General features: G+C 39.6%; 1 protein-coding gene across 2 annotated transcripts in view; it reads left to right on the top strand.

The window, feature by feature from the left end:
- The first annotated feature begins 48 nt into the window (after positions 1–48).
- The window catches only part of SPHK2 (sphingosine kinase 2), a 31,649-nt gene continuing 13,048 nt past the window's right edge, over positions 49–18,649 (top strand). Inside the window, exons 1-2 of one of the 2 annotated variants that reach the window (XM_087948159.1) lie at positions 49–292; positions 1,269–1,790. In XM_087948159.1, the coding sequence (XP_087804285.1) occupies positions 1,367–1,790 (424 nt within the window). In that variant the 5' untranslated portion in view covers positions 49–292; positions 1,269–1,366. Of the gene's footprint in view, positions 293–1,112; positions 1,791–18,649 lie in introns of both variants that reach the window. The other variant, XM_026682417.2, reaches the window with a different exon arrangement.

Genomic DNA, 18,649 nt, shown 5'->3' with positions numbered 1-18,649 from the left:
GATAGGGCAGGAGGAACCTTACCTCACCCCCATTGCTCATCCCTCCCCAGGTAGAAAAGAACACTTCCCGGTGTAGCATGCGAAGCAATGTACAGCTCAGCGCAGAGGCGAGAACTGGGCTTGGGAAGCGGGAAGAAGAGCAAAGAGGGGGATGGCGTGAAAAGAAGTGTGGGAGAGGTCCTGAAGACTGGAGGTTGTCAGGGGTAGGGAGACCTTGAGAAGAGCCCGGGAGCTTCTCCTCCCCACGGATTCCTTCGTAAGGTCATCTGGCTTTTTGGAGAAAGCGTGCCCGGTGAGAGGGGAATAGTCCTTTCTGGGGGATATATCTCAAACGTCCTTCCCCCTCGCAGCATAAATGTATATTTGTGTGTGTGTATAACAATGGCCACCTCTGTTGCCCTCCTCAAAGGTTTTTTTTTTTTTTTTGGCTAAATAGCTTTGTAAAACGATTTCCCTGGTCTCCCCTTTTATGACACTCTTGCAAACATTTGTGAGAAGCTGGTTTTTTTTCTAAACCTCGGGATTGAAAACAGTTGGGCTAAACCGGCAAACGGGGTGCCTTAATAAAAGTACTTTATTTCCGCTTGCCGCTAGTTGATGTCCCTGCATTCTCTTTCCAAACCCAACATTTATTCTTTTGTATTCTTTCTCTTTCATTCCCGAGTGTCTCCTAAATAGATCAATATTTTGTTTAACTTTTCTTATTCTTTAATTGTTCTTTCCTTCTCCCTTGTCTGAATTTTGGGGAAGCAGACTTCTAAAAAAAAATCTTAAAGGAAAGAGAAAGAGTTTACTAAAAATGGTTTGTTTTTGTGATCAGCTGGTTTCATCAGATTCTTACAAGTTGGGCAACTTCCTAGTTAATATTTAAATATCTTATCTAAAGGTAAAATCATGCCAAAACAAGATTTTCTACATATGTTTTTGAAGAAGCACCTGTTTTGCTAAGAAAAGCCTCTTTTCAAACTTACTAATTCTAGCGTTATACCAAACCTGTAATGAGTCAGACAGGTCTGTGTTCATTCCTCTAGAATTTGGATGACATTTTTCAGAAAAGTTGAGTTACGTACATACCTGTATTTTTCCTCTTGTTTCATTTCCTTGACACAAAGATTTCTTGCTCAATAAAAGCAATTAACTCTGGAAAATGCTTAAGCGCTAGTGAGGAAGGAAGTTTCTTGATGAAAGAAAGTTGCATTGGCTGCCCAGCTGACCTAAGGAAAATCTGCACTAATGGGAAGTTTTTAAATCCTGCTTCTCAAATCTAGGGTGCTGGGAGGAGTGGTGAAAAAGGAGGTTAAGTAGTGGCTGGAACCAGCTGTTTGACATATAAAGCACAACTGTAAAGCTGGGGTTCCATGACAAGATGAACCTAGTACTGAAGACTTGTCGAGAAGGTTCCGAGGCCATCCTCCATGGAGAGTTTGGAGCCTACCCCTCTAAGGGGATCCGCTATGCCCTCAGCCTCACCCGGACTGAATTGCATATCCAGCGTCTAGTACCCAAGCCGGACACTGATCAACGGACTGTGATACGGCTGATAGATGTGGTGGGTTGCCACACACTGCGCAGCCACACAGTAGAAAACCAGTCAGCATTCTTCTGCATCTATGCCTACCCACTGAAGAAGAAAAAGGTAGCAGTGGGCTCAGGACGGGCCCGGCAACGGATTGCAAAAACTTTTCAAGTGGACGGAGCAGAGCGCTACAAGGACAACCAGGCTCTGGCTGAAAAATGGGCAGCTGCCATCAAGTGCCTAGTGCTGGAGATTCCAATTTCCAGTGAAACAGGTAAGGGGGTGCTCTGTATTGGGAAGTATTGCTTCTCACCTGGAGATATGGCAGATACTATCTGTTCCTATGTGGTGGCGTTCCTTAAAACTATTGTTGTGAACTGCAAGTCTTATGTATGTTTGTATGTTTATCAGTCTTTTTTTATTTTTATTAAAGCTTATTGGGTGAGTTCATAAACAGGTTCTTATCCTGATAGGATTTTCTAAATGATAAAGAATAAAAGTGTGTATTTTTAATGTAGGAGAGCCCTCAGAGTAGCTCAGGAGTGAGATGAGTGGCATATAAATTTAAATAATACAGTATTGTTGTGCAGGCCTGCCACACAATTTTATGAGATATCTGAAAAACTGAACATCATCTTGGAATATGCCTGCCAGCAGATGTGTCAATCTTTAGTTAAAGAAGTCAAAATTAATTAATACAAGCTCTAATGACCTAGAGTATATAAATCTCCTATTTCTGTTGTCTTAGAACATTTTGCTAACTCTTCAATTTCTTTCTAAATTATCTTTGCATCATACTTGCCACAAGATTATTAATTATCAATATTTTTATAACATCATAATCTTACTTTCAAATTTCTGGGATTGCAAAGTAGATTAATCTCCCAATCTACAAATCCATGATGTTGGATTACCCACAAAAGATGCAAACTTGCATTCCAGGGTGTTACTAGCTTTTGAAATGTTTTGTAATTGAGATGGAAGCAAGTTGTGGCTTTTCTCATAATTTGAATAAAATTATTGCTGTGTTGACCTGCCTTTATATAATGGAAGGCAACTCCCATCAGAAATCAAAGGTAGTGAAGCTGAACCTTCCTCAGATTGCATTGTATTAGACCTGTCTTCCCATTGAGCAGTTTTGACTGCTGAAATTGTCATGTTTCTCTGCAATTGTGTTTTTAAAACCACCTTCCATTCTTATTATTGTCTGCTAGAAGTAAGAGAATATATTTTATTTATTTACTTATTTATTTTGTCAAAAGCTTACAATACAATAGAAATAAGAATAAACATAAGTTTAAATATAAGGAATAGGAACTAATAATTGGGGACAATAGGACAGGGACTGTAGGCATGATTGTGGGGTTATGCACAATATGTGCCCTCTGTTTTTCCTTTTATCATATAAACAGCCTAAAGACATGTTTTGCCAACTTAATGAATTTTCTGTTTAAAATGTAAACATAAATGTCCTGGGAAGTATAGAGTCAAATGTTGCAATGCCCACACATTCCACACTCAAATGTGTTTAACTTGCAATTCATGTAAATGGAAAATGGAAGAAGATCTGTTTATGTTGAACAATTTGCTTACAAACTGCAGTTCTGAATTCAAATGTGTTGAATTCAGTTCTGTAATTTCCAATCAGCACAGCAACTTTAAAGAATACAGAATGTATTGTGTTCAATTAAGTAATATCAGAATGATGGTGATTCTTCACTGAGTATTCTTGTTTATCAGCACCACATAAAACAGCTTATTTAATGTGTAGCAGAGGGGCAGGACAGTCAAATAGAAGAGAGATAGTCCTTGATTTATGACCGGTCAGTCAGCAAACATTTGAAGTTAAACATGATCTCCCAAAAGATACATACAATCCAGTTCCAATGGCTGCTGTCCCTATGACCACATTTTGAACACTCGGCAACTAGTCCACATTTTTGGCCAATTGTGGTATTCTACAATCATGTGACTGGAATTTACTATATTTTTAATAAAATCCAACATTTACTTCTGGTTTTCAGCAAAAACACCCCATAGCAAATGATGGATTTGTTTAACAATCATGTATCAAGGTTCCGAGTAATGCACCCAAAGAAATCAGAACTCCAAGGCAGGCAAGTCCCTCAAAGAACATGTTTATTAGATGCATCATATCTGCACGGCCAGTCAAAACTAACTCTGAAGTTTCTCAGGTTAATAGCATAATTAAAAGAGTAACTGTTCCCCTCTCCAAGTGTCCCAAATCACATTGTGCAATTAAAACAGTCCTCTCCCCTTCAACTGTCTCCATCCTCTCCCCTTCAACTGTCACATGTTGGGATGACCTTGGTTCCCATGGGAAGGCTTGTTTTATCTACAGAAAGTCTATCTACTTTACCCGACCCCCAGAGTACATGGCAACTCTGGAGCACCAAAAGATGGCTTCAACCATGGAAGACCCCCAAAGGGGTCAGGTGTGTAGTCGGGCTCAGGACCCCAGAGAGTGGCTCCGGATGGAGTGGAAAGTTAGGGTTGTAAAATTGTGTTGGCCATATGATGACCCACTTTACAACCATGATGAGTGTAATTGGCAGACTTAATTGTGGTATAAGTCTAGGACTATCCATATGCGGCACATAAAATTAAAAGTTATGAAAGCATGAGTGTTGGCTACAGCATGGATGTCTAACTCACTCCATCATGTTGCTGTCACGTGACATTTCATGATGTTTTTCCCCTTCACGGGGTTGGGGTGGGCAAGACTTTCACATGACATATCCGGCCCGCAGGCCGCCAGTTTGACATCCCTGGGCTACAGAATAGAAGTATTGATGAGGGCTAATACTAATAGTTGAATGATTACATGAGTTAGAGCAGTGCATCAGATATTATGAAAGTTCAAGGAGAAGATTTAAAAGCTTCTAACTCCAAGAGAAGATTGCATGCTTTAAATACCTTTTATCAAACGGAATAACCCCCCCCCCCAAAGGTGGCCTCAATGGCTCTCAGAGAGAGTGCTAACAACCAGATGGCTGCAGAGAAATATCCTTCCATCCCTTTCCCACCAGAACCTATCCTTCCACCACCACCACCATCCAGTCACAACTGATGAAGCTTTTTGGATGAGAAGCAAAACTATTTCTTTCTCAAGGAAAAAACAGCTCAGTGGCCTTTTGAAAAAAAGCACCTTTGAGATAGCTATGACCTGGATGACTGAGAATCTCCATAGACAATTTGTTGCCCCCAAATGGCTGAGTTTCTAACCTCTAAACCAGGGGTGGACATCTGTGGCCCTTTATGACCTGTGGACTTCAACTCCCAGAATCCCTGAGGTAGCATGGCTGGCTCAGGAATTCTTGGAGTTGAAGTCCACAGATTGTAAAGGGGCCACAGTTGCCCATCTCTGTCTAATCAAAGCCTGTTCATGCCAAGTTCAAATGTTCTCCGAGACTTCACAGTTCACAACATGCGGTTTAGCCTAGCAGTGCCTGATTTAGTGCTAGCTAAAACTAGTGGGTGACCTTTTTTTTTAAAGGACGAAGAACATAAAAATACAGCAATCTCGCCTCCTTTCGCATCTCGCTTTACACATTCCACAAAGAAGTCAGGAATCGGCTGACTGCAAGAAGAATTATCAAGAACCAAATCAAAATAATTGCTGCTCTATAAGATGCGGTACTTTTTGTACAGAACTGTATGCCCTCCTAGAATACAAGTGTTTGCTTTCAGAGTTTGGTACCAGGAGAAAGAGCAAGCTTTCTAAAGGATCGTGATGATAATGCATTAAACACAGAAAGCTGTACCAGCAATTAAAAAACTGCAGAGGAAATGCTGAACACTGCATAGGAGGGCCAGTATTAAAAGGGAATTTGTCTGAAAGCACATCGTCCACCCCCATTCATTTTAGTTCAGAAGTGGTCAGAAATTTCTGTATGACACATTACCCATTGCTGATGGGTGGCTAATGCATTTACTGCTAGAAGATTTATATGATGCTTTTATGGCGTGGTTAGTGGTTTTGTGGAAGAAGCGTGGCCTGGCAGGGAAAAAAACACTATGCAGGTTTACTCCTTACTGTGTGATATAGGATTTGTGCTTTTGAGTACTTCCTTCAAATGATGCTAAACAACTTTTATTGTTTAACTTATGAATTTTATTCACTCTCCAGATTCTTAGACTTGTTTGGTTAGACAATGTTGTTCTGTTCTCCTCATCCAGAATATTTTGTGGGACAGGCTAAAATCTAAAGGGTTGTATTACGCTAGGAATTCAACCTACAGGCTCTTTCGTAATATCATTCCGTTGACAGTAAATTTGTCACTTTTGCTTTTGTACCAATGGTATGTTTTTCAGCTGAAGTTTTAAAAAATGAAGAATTTCAGCTACTCAGTCAAGTTGGAAAAGGTGTAAGGAAGTGTGAGGAGAAAAAGCAGTCCTTTAACAGTCAGTTGGTACTTTTTCTGCACATGTAATCAAAACACAAATGAACCCTGAAGGCAGGTGTCCCTCTGAGCTAAAATGTGTACAGTAATGCATACAAAAGACAGTATATTGGTAGATACATTATATATGTCAAGAATATAGACCGAATTTCATGATGACACAACTTTGTTGAAACTTGCCAGTGTCTGGATGGAAAGCTACCTTGAAATACCTGTGCACCCTGAAAGAAAAAAGGCCTACAAATCATTATTTACAAAGTTCCAAATAACTCAGCCTTATAATTATAGCATTATAATGATGGAAAACCCTGTTATGCTAGCAATACTTAGAATATTGTATGTAACATTCTGCCACCGAAGTTCCAGTATATAAGAGAGAAGTCATTTGAGAACCATTTCTATCCTGATACTCTCCATTGTGCATATACACATACAAACACAGGCATGCACACACACAGAGACTACTAATAGGTCTCCACATGGGCTCCCAATCATCATGGTAAAGCCTAAGGGATGGTGTAGGTCCTCAACATGGCACAACTGGTATACCCTATACTGGAGACTATCCCCCAAAAGACTAGAACAGTGATCTCCAAGCTTGGCAACTTTTAAGGCTTGTGGACTACAACTCCCAGAATTCCTTAGACAGCTGGCCAGCTGAGGAATTCTGGGAGTTGAAATCCACAAGTCTTAAAAGTTGCCAAGTTTGGAGACCCCCGGCTTAGAACACAGGACTGTTGTCTCTGATCTCCTTGGGTATAATGGGACTGACATTTCCATCGCTCAGCAATGCAGTTGTAAAGCACAGCATTGTGTGACCGCATTGCTTAGCGACAGCAATTCTGGCATTCCCTGTTGCAGTTGTTAAGAATTGCAGATCATTAAGCAAGTCCTATCTGGTTTGGGAGAGTGCGAGCAACTGATTGGAACAACTTGTGACTTTTCCTGCTGGCTTCTTCCATTGATTGGATGAGGTGGATGATTGCACAAATGGCAATCCTTTGACTGTGGGGTGCTGCAACTGTCATAAGTGCAAGCCAGTTGCCAAGTGCCCAGATTGCGATTATGTGTCCACTGGATCTGTTGGAACATTTTGAAGACTGTTCATAACTACAAGTTGTTCAGTATCATCATAACTTCGAGCAGTCACTGAATGAATTGGTCATTAAAATGAGGACTACCTGTACCTTTGGAGCATAAAGCAGAACGTTGGTGGAAGGGCACGTTGGTACCTCCTTTCTCTAGTCTCCAAACACACAACACAAGGATTGTTGTTGATCTTTGTATGGCATGCAGAGAAATAGCAGAGACCAGCAGGAAAGACATGGGCGTTGTCAGCATAAAGAAGAAACAGCATTTAAATTCAATTGTATTTAATCATATTGTCTATGGGGATCAGTATAATTAAATAGTCTCTGTATAATACATTGGGATAATTCAGTTACTTGAGGGTGATCAAATTGATTGCACTCAATCCTATACATTATTGATGGAATTCTCCTCATAGTCTCCAAGAGAGTTTCCATTTCTGTCATATTAAGAGCTACTAGTTGCTGCCAACTTTTGAAGGGTTTGCATCTGTTGTGCGTCTTCTGTCCTTGGAAGAATCACTAGGTATCGATCTATAAAACGCTTTGCTCTTGCTTTGCATATTGTGACCTGAGAGAGTTTCTTGTAGGGTTCAGGGATAGTGACATTTGGGCTGCAACGTATCCAGACCCATTGGCCTATCAGCCTAGGCAAGAAATGCTGATGCCAATTTATAAAAAGCGGGCATTTGGGAAAAGAAACCAGAAGTGGAAATTGTTTGGTTGTGCACATCATATAAAGTGGAAAATGGGGGAACCACATATTTTTCTGAATAGGAATTGCATTTCATTAAATGAAATTGCTGGTCTATTGAGGAGGGTGTAAAGGTGTAAAAGTACAGATAGACCTCAACTCACAATCATAATTAAGCCCAAAATTTCTGTTGCATAGCAAGACAGTTGTTAAGTGAGTTTTAGGACCTTTCTTGCCATAGTTATTAAATGAATCACTACAGTTGTTAACTTAGCAACATAATTGTTAAGGGAATCTGGCTTCTCCATTGACTTTGCCTGTCAGAAAGCCACAAAAACTGATATTTATGCAACTGTCATAAATGAGTCAATTGCCAAGAGGCCAAATTTCATTACATGTCCATGGAGATGCTGCAAAGGTCATAAGTGTGAAAAATGATCATAAGTCACTTTTTTCAGTACTAGTGTAACTTCCAATGGTCATTAAATGAACAGTTCTAAGAAGAAACTACCTGTATAGGAATTAAGCATCTTGAAGCATGTCTCCTGACTTTGTGGGAGACTAACAAAAAGTTGTGTTGCATGAAAATTGCTTAGCCAGTTTCAGTGGCATTCTTTGGGCATACCAGTGTAGTTTAGTAGGATTTGTGAGTTCAATGTGTTCTGTAACAGGTAACAGATTTATTTAGTTAGATACCATGATAAGGAATGTTCAATCAAGGAATTGAATTATTGCAGAAAAAACAGATGAAACTCAAAAAATTAGAATATCGTGCAAAAGTTCATTTATTTCAATAATGCAACTTAAAAGGTGAAACTAATATATGAGATAGACTCATTACATGCAAAGCGAGATAGTTTAAGCCGTGATGTGTCATAATTGAGATGATTATGGCTTACAGCTCATGAAAACCCCAAATCCACAATCTCAAAAAAGTAGAATATTATATGCAATCAATAAAACAAGGATTGTACATAGAACAATATCGGACCTCTGAAAAGTATAAGCATGCATATGTACTCAGTACTTGGTTTGGGCCCCTTTTGCAGCAATTACTGCCTCAATGCGGCGTGGCATGGAAGCTATCAGTCTGTGGCACTGCTGAGATGTTATGGAAGACCAGGATGCTTCAATAGCGGCCTTCAGCTCTTCTGCATTGTTCGGTCTCATGTCTCTCATCTTTCTCTTGGCAATGTCCCATAGATTCTTTATGGGGCTCAGGTCAGGCGAGTTTGCTGGCCAATCAAGCACAGTAATCCCACGGTCATTGAAACAGTTTTTGGTGCTTTTGGCAGTGTGGGCAGGTGCCAAGTCCTGCTGGAAAATGAAGTCAGCATCCCCACAAAGCTCGTCTGTGGAAGGAAGCATGAAGTGCTCCAAAATCTAGTAGATGGCTGCATTGACCCTGGACTTAATGAAGAACAGTGGACCAACACCAGCAGATGACATGGCTCCCCAAATCAACACAGACTGTGGAAACTTCACACTGGACTTCAAGCATCTTGCAGTGTGGGCCTCTCCATTCTTCCTCCAGACTCTGGGTCCTTGGTTTCCAAATGAGATGCAAAAGTTGCTCTCATCAGAAAAGAGGACTTTGGACCACTGAGCAACAGACCAGTTCTGTTCTTCTTCACCCCAAGTAAGACGCTTCTGACGTTGTTTGTCGTTCAGGAGCGGCTTGACAAGAGGAATATGACCTTTGAAGCCCATGTCCAGGCTCCGTCTGTGTGTGGTGGCTCTTGATGCACTGACTCCAGCTTCAGTCCACTCCTTGTGAAAGTCCCCAACACTTTTGAATGACCTTTTCCTGACAATCCTCTCCAGGCTGCAGTCATCCCTGCTGCTTGTGCACCTTTTTCTTCCACACTTTTCCCTTCCACAGCACTTTGGGAACATCCAACTTCTTCTGCAATTACCTTTTGAGGCCTTCCCTCCTTATGGAGGGTGTCAGTGATGGTTTTGTGAACAACTGTCAGGTCAGCAGTCTTTCTCATGATTGTGATTCCTACTGAACCAGACTGAGAGACCATTTAAAGGCTCAGAAGCCCTTTGCAGGTGTTATGGCTTAATTAGCTGATTAGAGTGGGACACTTTGAGCCTAGAACATTGAACCTTTTCACAATATTCTAATTTTCTGAGATTGTGGATTTGGGGTTTTCATGAGCTGTAAGCCATAATCATTACAATTATGGCAAATCACAGCTTGAACTATCTTGCTTTGCATGTAATGAATCTATCTCATATATTAGTGAATTCTCTCATCCTTGTTTCTACTGTGGGATTTTACCCTCATTTGATCCAGGTTATTTCTGCTCTTACCCTTCACCTCACCCCACATATTTCTTATATTTTGTGATAAAGCCGCCCAGAGTCACTTCTTAGATGCCATGTTAATGTGATCAATAAAAATAAAGCTCATTCAGTCAGAACCAGGCTTCTGGGAATTCCTTCAGATCTCTATTAGCTTTTCAACACCTGCATGAATCACTGGTGAACATTATCTGGAAGTTTGAGTCCAGTTCTTTTCTATTGACTTTGCATTTTAGGATATTGCCCTATGTCTTAATTCTAGTAATGTTGTGTGAACCATCTTTTGAGGTTGCATTGCCTTTAAAGGCCCTACAAATATATCAAATAAATCTTGAATTAAATACTAAATAATTTTTTGAATTAAATAATACCACAACAGAGCCATGATGGCACAATGCAGTATTGCAGGCTAATTCTGCTGACTGCCAGCAGTTCGATCCTGATTGGCTCAAGGTTCACTCAGCCTTCCATCCCTCCGAGATTGATAAAATGAAGACCCAGATTTTGGGGGGCAATATACTGACTCTACAAACCACTTAGAGAGTGCATAAAGCACTGTGAAGCGGTATATAAGTACTATTGCTATGGGGTTTATTGCTCAAAAAAGCTACAAATGTATTCAGGAGCATTTTATTCCTTGTTAGTGATTCCTCAGCAGGGATGGGATTCTACCAGTTCACACCTATTCACTAGAACCAGTTGTTAACATTCTAAGCAGTTCAGAGAACCGGTTGTTAGAAGAAATTACTGGCCTAATCCTGTAAGGAAGGCAGGAAGGAAACATTCTGGTGTTGCTTACAGAAACTGCCTCTCCATTAACCCTTATTACATTCGTGACAGGACTAGATTTCCTGTCTCAGGAACTTTTTTCCTCTCCTTTGCTGGTACTTTGCTTGTGTGGAGTGACTATTCAAAGTTACAATGGTACTGAAAAAAAGTGACTTATGACCATTTTTCACACTTACGACTGTTGCAGCATCCCCACAGTCATGAGAGGCCAGGCGAGGAGATGCGTGCCTCGATGTGAGTGATATTGAGTTGGCCATGCCCAGCCAATAACATGACCACCAAGCCACACCCACCAACTAAGCCACGCCCACAGAACCAGTGATTAAAAAATTTGAATCTCACCCCTGTTTCTCAGGTCTTTCCATCTCCCTCAAAGCAGTGCCCAGAATCCTTTGTCAGGAATGGTCCCCAGATAGGGAAAATGTGGGTCCTTTTTTATACAGATTAACAGAGTTAGAAGGGACCTGTGGGTCATCTAGTCCAACCCCCTGCCCAAGCAGGAAACCCTACACCATTTCTGACAGGTGGCAGTCCAATTTTTGCAATGGGACAATTCCTCCTGCTCCATAACACTGTCTTCTCCTGGCTTCCTTCTGGAGGGCAGTTAAAAGGAGTTATTTGCTACTTAGATTGTGATTTCTGTTGATGTACAGGTAGTCCTCTAGTTCACTTAGTGACCATTCAGAGTGACAATGGCATTGAAAAAAGTGACATGACCATTTTTCACATTTATGACCATTGCAGCATCCCCATGGTCACATGATTTACATCTGGATGCTTGACAACTGGCTCATACTTATGACTGTTGCTGTGTCCCAGGGTCATGTAATCCCCTTTTGCGACTCTTCTGACAAGCAAAGTCAATGTGGAAGCCAGATTCACTTAATAACCATGTTACTAATTTAACAACTACAGCGATTCACTTAACACATGTGGCAAGACAAGTTGTAAAATGGGACAGAACTCGTTTAACAAATTTCTCACTTAGCAACCAGGCTCATTTGGGATCGTAAGTTGAGGAATTAACCTGTATTTCCTTTCCTCTCTACTGTAGAAATTCAGGGTCTTGAAAAAGGGGGATCAGAGTATAACTAATGGTAATAATACAGATAGTCCTCAACTTATGAGTATAATGGTGCTTTCGCATCACAGTTTTAAATCATGACAGTTGTAAATCAGATCACTCACATGATTGATCTGATTTCACTACCTTTTCTTGCTGCACTCATTAAAACAATTGTTCGCTATGGGCCATGTTGCTGAAAAGTAGAAATAAATGCCAGTTTTCAGCGAACCTGTTGTACAATGCAGTCACATGACCAAAGAATGCTGTAAATGGCCATAAATGTGGCCAAGTGCCTGGGATCATGTGGCTGAGGAGGGGGTAATCACTGGAACTTAGCTAAGACAAGGACAACCTGTAAACAAACACAGGAACAGCTTGTTCTTCCTTTGGGAAGTTGCACTACGCTGCCCAACTGCTATACAACAGAGTCCATGATTACCTGGGAGACATCAAAAGGCACAGATGAATTATGGGGAGTGACATAAGCCAAGATTCCACCATGGAATCCTAATCCTGAGAGTGTTATGTTTTCTGCATCCCACACAGAGCTGCTGGCATTGCAGTTTAATGGTGAGAAACTCCACAGGAGCCTTTCAGATTGGAGCCAGACTCTCATTTGCAGAGTCACCAGTCTTTCAGCGCGGGGAGTGCTGCTTTCTGGGTTGTGGCTCTTTCTCACAGCAACTGTAAAGGAGAAATTAAACAGGCATCCTCTTGTATTTTATGGGGACCCATTCACTTTTCAAAGCTTGGAGACTTCCTCTGTGCAAGAGTGACCTTCACCCAACAAAGCAGGCCAAGAGAGGAGAGGACAATATCCCTTCCTCTCAATACAGGTAATCCTTGACTTACGACCACAGCTGAGCCCCAAATTTCTATTGTTAAGCAAGACAATTGTTATGTGAGTTTTGCCCCATTTTATGACTTTTCTTCCCTTACAGTTGTTAAATTAGTTATACAGTTAAGTGAATCTGGCTTCTCCATTGACTTTGCTTGTCAGAAGGGTGCAAAAGGTGGTCAAATGACCCCAGGACACTGCATCGGTCATAAATACATGCTAGCTGCCAAGTTTTGATCATATGATCAGGGGGATGCTGTAATAGTTGTAAGTGTGATAAATGGTCATAAGTCACTGATTCTCAGAAGGTAACAAGATGACCCCAGGACACTGTAACCTTCATGAATATGAACCAGGGGTGGGATTCTACCAGTTTGCACCTATTCTGTAGAACCGGTTGTTAACATTCTAAGCAGTTTGGACAACCAGTTGTTAGAAGAAATTACTGGTCTAATCCTGTAAGGAAGGCAGGAAGGAAACATTCTGGTGTTGCTTACAGAAACTGCCTCTCCGTTAACCCTTATTACATTCTTGGCAGGACTAGACTTCCTGTCTCTGGAACTTCTCTGGAGTTTTTTCCCCTCCTTTGCTAGTATTTTGCTTGTGTGGAGTGACCATTCAAAGTTACAATGGCACTGAAAAAAGTGACTTATGACCGTTTTTCACACTTACGACTGTTGCAGCATCCCCACAGTCATGAGAGGCCAGGCGAGGAGATGCGTGCCTCGATGTGAGTGATATTGAGTTGGCCATGCCCAGCCAATAACATGACCACCAAGCCATGTCCACCCAGTCACATGACCACCAAGCCACGCCCACCAACTAAGCCATGCCCACAGAACCAGTTGTTAAAAAATTTGAATCCCACCCCTGATATGAACCCTCACTAAATGAATAGCTGTATGTCAAAGACTACCTGTATTACATCTCTGCACCCAGTTTTGCTTTAAGTAAGTTTTTCCTGGTTGGCTTTCTGGCATTAGAACCAGACTAGGAATGATTGAGAGTAGGTCCAATACAGGTAGTCCTTGACTTGCAACAGTTTGTTTAGTGACCGTTCAAAGTTATAACAACACTGAAAAAAGTGATTTATGGCCATTTTTCACACTTACAATCGTTGCAGCATCTCCATGGTCACATGATCAAAATTCAGATGCTTGACATTTGATTTATATTCATGAAGGTTACAGTGTCCTGGGTTGTTACCTTCTGACAAACAAAGTCAATGGGAATTCAGATTCACTTAACAACATTATTAAACTTAACAGTTGCAGTTATTCACTTAACTGTATTAATAAAGGAGAATATCTCTCTCTCAGAGTTTAAATGAAGAATCCTGATGCTCGCTGAGCTTGGTTGTTTTTTTGCAGATGTTTCATTATCCAAACTAGATGATATTGTCCTAGTTTCAGTAATGAAATATCTGCAAGAAAAACCAAGCTCATAGAGCATCAAGGAGCCCTCTTAATGACTATAGCACAAAAGGTCATAAAATGGGGCAAAACTCATCTAAGACATGTCTCATTTAGCAATTAGGCTCAATTGTGATCATAAGCCCTGGACTGCCTGTATATCTGGAAGGTAGGAAATTGGGTAAGGTCACCTTAAAAAAACAGCAGAAGGGTGTCATGTAGAAAGGAGAGGGTGGATTTCACTTGGCCGCTTCTTGGATAAAGGTTTGTTCCACTTCAACTCTGATGAAAGTCAAAGTAGAGCACAATGTATCTAGTCCGTGTGGCATGTTTCCTGTGTGAAAGCAAACAGAATTTCATTTCAAATTATGATTATGGGTTTCAAGCTATATCACTACAGAAGTGATTGCCTAACCCTAGAAATGGGGAAATTTATTATAATTACAATGTATATTATTTTGTTTTAATATCAATAATTGCTGGGAGGTCAGATTTTTCTATATGGCCACACCCATTTCTTTGCCTTGGCCCTGCCCTCTGTTTCAAGCACCAACTAAACTTGCTTCTCAAAGGCTTAAATGCCTGTTCAGTTCTCACCCCTATTGTTACATTGTGTGCATCTAAAATAAATATTGGGAAGAGTTTCTTCCACAAACCAGCATCCTCCTAGAAAACTTTTGCCCTTCTCTGAGGCTCATCTGACAGGAATTTGGGGAAATGATAAGATGCCATGCTTTGTGGCATTCTGCAAATGTCCTTACTTGCTGTCAGTGCATTACAGAGCATGGGGCATTTAATTAAGTTGGAATTGTGCCAGGTTGTTGCACTTAAGACAGCATGATAAAATAGATAAAATTGGGATCAGCTTCCATCCAGAATCATGTTTTTCAACCTTGGCAACTTTAAGATGTGTGGACTTTAGCTTTAACTCACAGAATTCCTCATGGTTGGCTAGGTAATTTTGAGAGTTGAAATCCACAAGTCAAGGTTGCCCTAATTAAACTAGTTTTAGGTACCACTATAGAAATAGGATGGGCATCTGTCATGTATTCTATGACAGTCCAGTCCTGACCGACCAGAGGGTTAAACTGTATGATTTTAGGAAAGTATTAAAATCAGAATTGTTCAAGAGGGCTTTTGACATTTGAATACATCTATCTAGTTATTTATTTCTTGCTGTTATTAGAACTTACATTTTTCATGTTCTTTTGTGATGTTATTTTTGGACTTATCTTTTATTTGATCAGTTATACTTTGGAGGTTTTATTACAGATTTATACCCATTAAATCTCAGCTGAGGGCAGTGGCTAAAGTTGAATAAATAATTATCTCTACGATCTTCAAAACCTGATTATATAAAATATTGGCAAATACCAATATGTAATTGCCTAACGTGTATATTTGTGCTTTTGAAAATTCATATCTCTATATAATCTGATTATATATTTGATTAATGATTATGGAGGCAATGTTTGACCTTTTGCTAACATGGCATGGCCTAGATCAGCAAGTTCTCCATACAAATGCCAAATCTCTAAATCATGTAAAAGGTAATAAACTGCCCTTGCATTTAGAAGAGTTCTCTATGGTGCCTAGTTTCCATCAGTATTGTCTTCAAAATTCAAGATATCTGAAGTCCAGATCTACTTCTTAAATAAACTTTAAAAAATATTTTTTTTACCAAACTAATATGCATGACGAGACTCTGCAATCATACAAACAACCATCCCATCTAGGAGAAGAAATTCCAAAGTTAACTCTGATAAAGGCAGCAAGAAATTGCTGTTACATTTTTATTTGTCTAATTTATATCACTTACTTGTTATAAGTAAGTGACTCTGGGCAGGTTATAACAAAACTAAATAAGTATCTAAAATCAGTATTGTTAACAATTACCAGAAGATTTAAAAGCTATAAAAACAGCCCCCCACTAATTCACCTGTCCTGCGGGATCCTCAGGTCTGCTGGCATAATCAGGTCTTGAGGGACCTTCAGAAGCTATAGTGAGGCCATCCTCACTTTATGAGGTAGAATATTCCACAATGCAGATGCCACAAGCAAAAAAGGTCCATCGCCTAAGGCCTGCCAGATGTAACTTCCTAGACAGAGCCCGTTAGCAAAACAAACAAAAACAAAAACAAAAAAAAACTATATTATTATTTAGACAGGTCTGTGTACCAGATTACTGAGGAAAAAATAATACATTTTCACACCCACTCCTCATTTAGCAATATTTAGCAAATTCACCCACTCCTCATTTAGCAAATACATCCACTCTTCATTTAGCAACTGACTTCTGTTCCATTGATCAGTCTTTAGGTGAAATGTTCACTGAGTGAAACACAAAACTGAGCAAGAGAAAGACACTGTAAAGATTACTAGTTGTATCAGGTGCAAGAAATTAGGAACCAAGGTTGTTCAAATGAGTACAAGTTTATTCCTTGCTGTCTCAAGAAGGATCTGAACTACTAATTGTCAAGGCAAATTTGCAGTAGATAAGAGTCAATTCTGGACCTAGATCTCTTGTGAGCGCAAAGGGATTCCAAACTGATGATATGCTTGACCCCCTCCTTCAGGCTCAGCCTGGTCACCTCCTACAGATTGCTGCTGTCTCTTTCAGATAAAGCTTTCTCCAACGACTATGTCAGTATGACTCACACAACTGCATGGCCATAAAGTCATGCATTGGTCAGAAAATGATTTTTTTTAGTACTGTATTTGCAAATGGTCGCTAACTGAAGTAGTCACTAAATGAGGAGTGGATGTACAAGTGATGGTATGGTTAGACCAAAGTTGTAAGGAAGTCTATTCAGAGTGCTGATATCAAAAGAGGAATTTCTTGCTTTATGAGAACTCATGCAAGGGAAAGATGGAGTAGGAAAAGTATGAAACAACTTAAGAGTTGAATTGTCAAAATAGAAATAGATATTTTAGAAATAAGTGATTTCAGATACAGCAGAATAGATCACTTTAAGATGATTGTGTGATTCATAATTGAAGGTATGTCATCTGCAATATGAAAGAATAAAGTAGAGAAATTTAAAAATTTAGCATTACTAAATATGTACAGCCCTTGGTTTTAATCCAATAAATAACAGGAATATGTTTGTTAGAATTAGTGAATATCTAGTTAATATCTATATTATGGAAGCAATAATGGTGCATACTGGTGAATTATATGGCAAATTGCAAATGGAACTAAAATAAAACATCAGGAAAGCATATAGTATCACCAGTGGTGACTAGAGTAAAATGAAACAAATTGGAAGTACTGAAAAGGAAGATTTAGATTAAGTAAATAAAATATTGTTCAATACTTGCTTCAAAAAACATAATTATTTGACAGTACACATAATGGAATCACACAGGGATCCAAATTTGGAAAAATGCAAGTCAGTCAGAATATTTTCAGGTGCAGATTGAAACAGACATAAATTATTATTACCAGAACAGATTTAACAAGATTTGGCTTGGAAGATATCTAGTCAGATCCTAAAATCAATGAAAAGCAGTTTCACTAGGCTTAAATTATGACATGAACGGTTCTGGAAGAGATTAGTTATATTTTAAAAGTTGGCGGGGGATCTCAAAAATTTTGAAGTGGAAAAATTCAAATGGGTTTTAGAATGAGCTATCATGGCAGCCGAAGAAAGTTGGAGGGCAGAAACCTTGGATAAACCAGAACAGGACAACAACAGAAAATAAGATGGTTTCAAGATTAAAAATACTACAGCTAAGAAAGAATCTCAAGAATACTCTATAGAAGCAAATGAAAGATGAAAATACAGGTAGTTCTTAACTTATGAACAGTTGCTTAGCAACCATTTGAAGTTCCATTAAACCAATTGGGGGAGGGGGGTACTTATGACCCAAATTCAAAGTCCCAATGGTTGTCTCCTGGTCATGTGACCTTACTTCTGACAGTTGGCAAGCAGGCCACATATACAGCCAATCACAGTGTGCCATTGGTCATGTGACTGTTTTACAACCATTTTGCCAAAAAACGGTGTTTATTTCCAGTTTTTTGCAGAGCCGCACTCATACCAACATAGTTTGCTTTATGATCGCCATAAAAAAGGTTATTAAAATCAGGTTGGTCACATGACCATTTTACACCCTTCATAACTTATAGCCATGATGGCTATAACTATCTGTTCTACAGTATAAAATGCTTCACAAAAGAAATGACAGAGGGACAGAATCATATGCAGAGAGATTCAAAAATATAAATGACAACCTTAGACAATAAGGTACAATAGACAATTGCTCTAATGTCAAATTATTGTCATATAATAGAATAACAGTTGGAAGGGACCTTCTAGTCCAACCCCCTGCTTAGACAGGAAACCCTATACCGTTTAGGACAAATGATTATCCAATCGCTTCTTAAAAACTTCCAGTGTTGGAATTAAGTAAATTATCAAATTATTATCAAATTAGAAATCATTAAGATTAAATGAATTACTATTGAATGTGTAAAGTTGCAAGAAAAAGATGTGGGGTCCTTGGTGA

This window comes from Notechis scutatus, chromosome Z (genome assembly GCF_049901735.1).
Source record: "Notechis scutatus isolate UNSWTSFEM ecotype Mainland chromosome Z, rNotScu1.2, whole genome shotgun sequence".
Taxonomy (NCBI): Eukaryota; Metazoa; Chordata; class Lepidosauria; order Squamata; family Elapidae; genus Notechis; species Notechis scutatus.
This window is presented reverse-complemented; position numbering and strand designations above follow the sequence as displayed.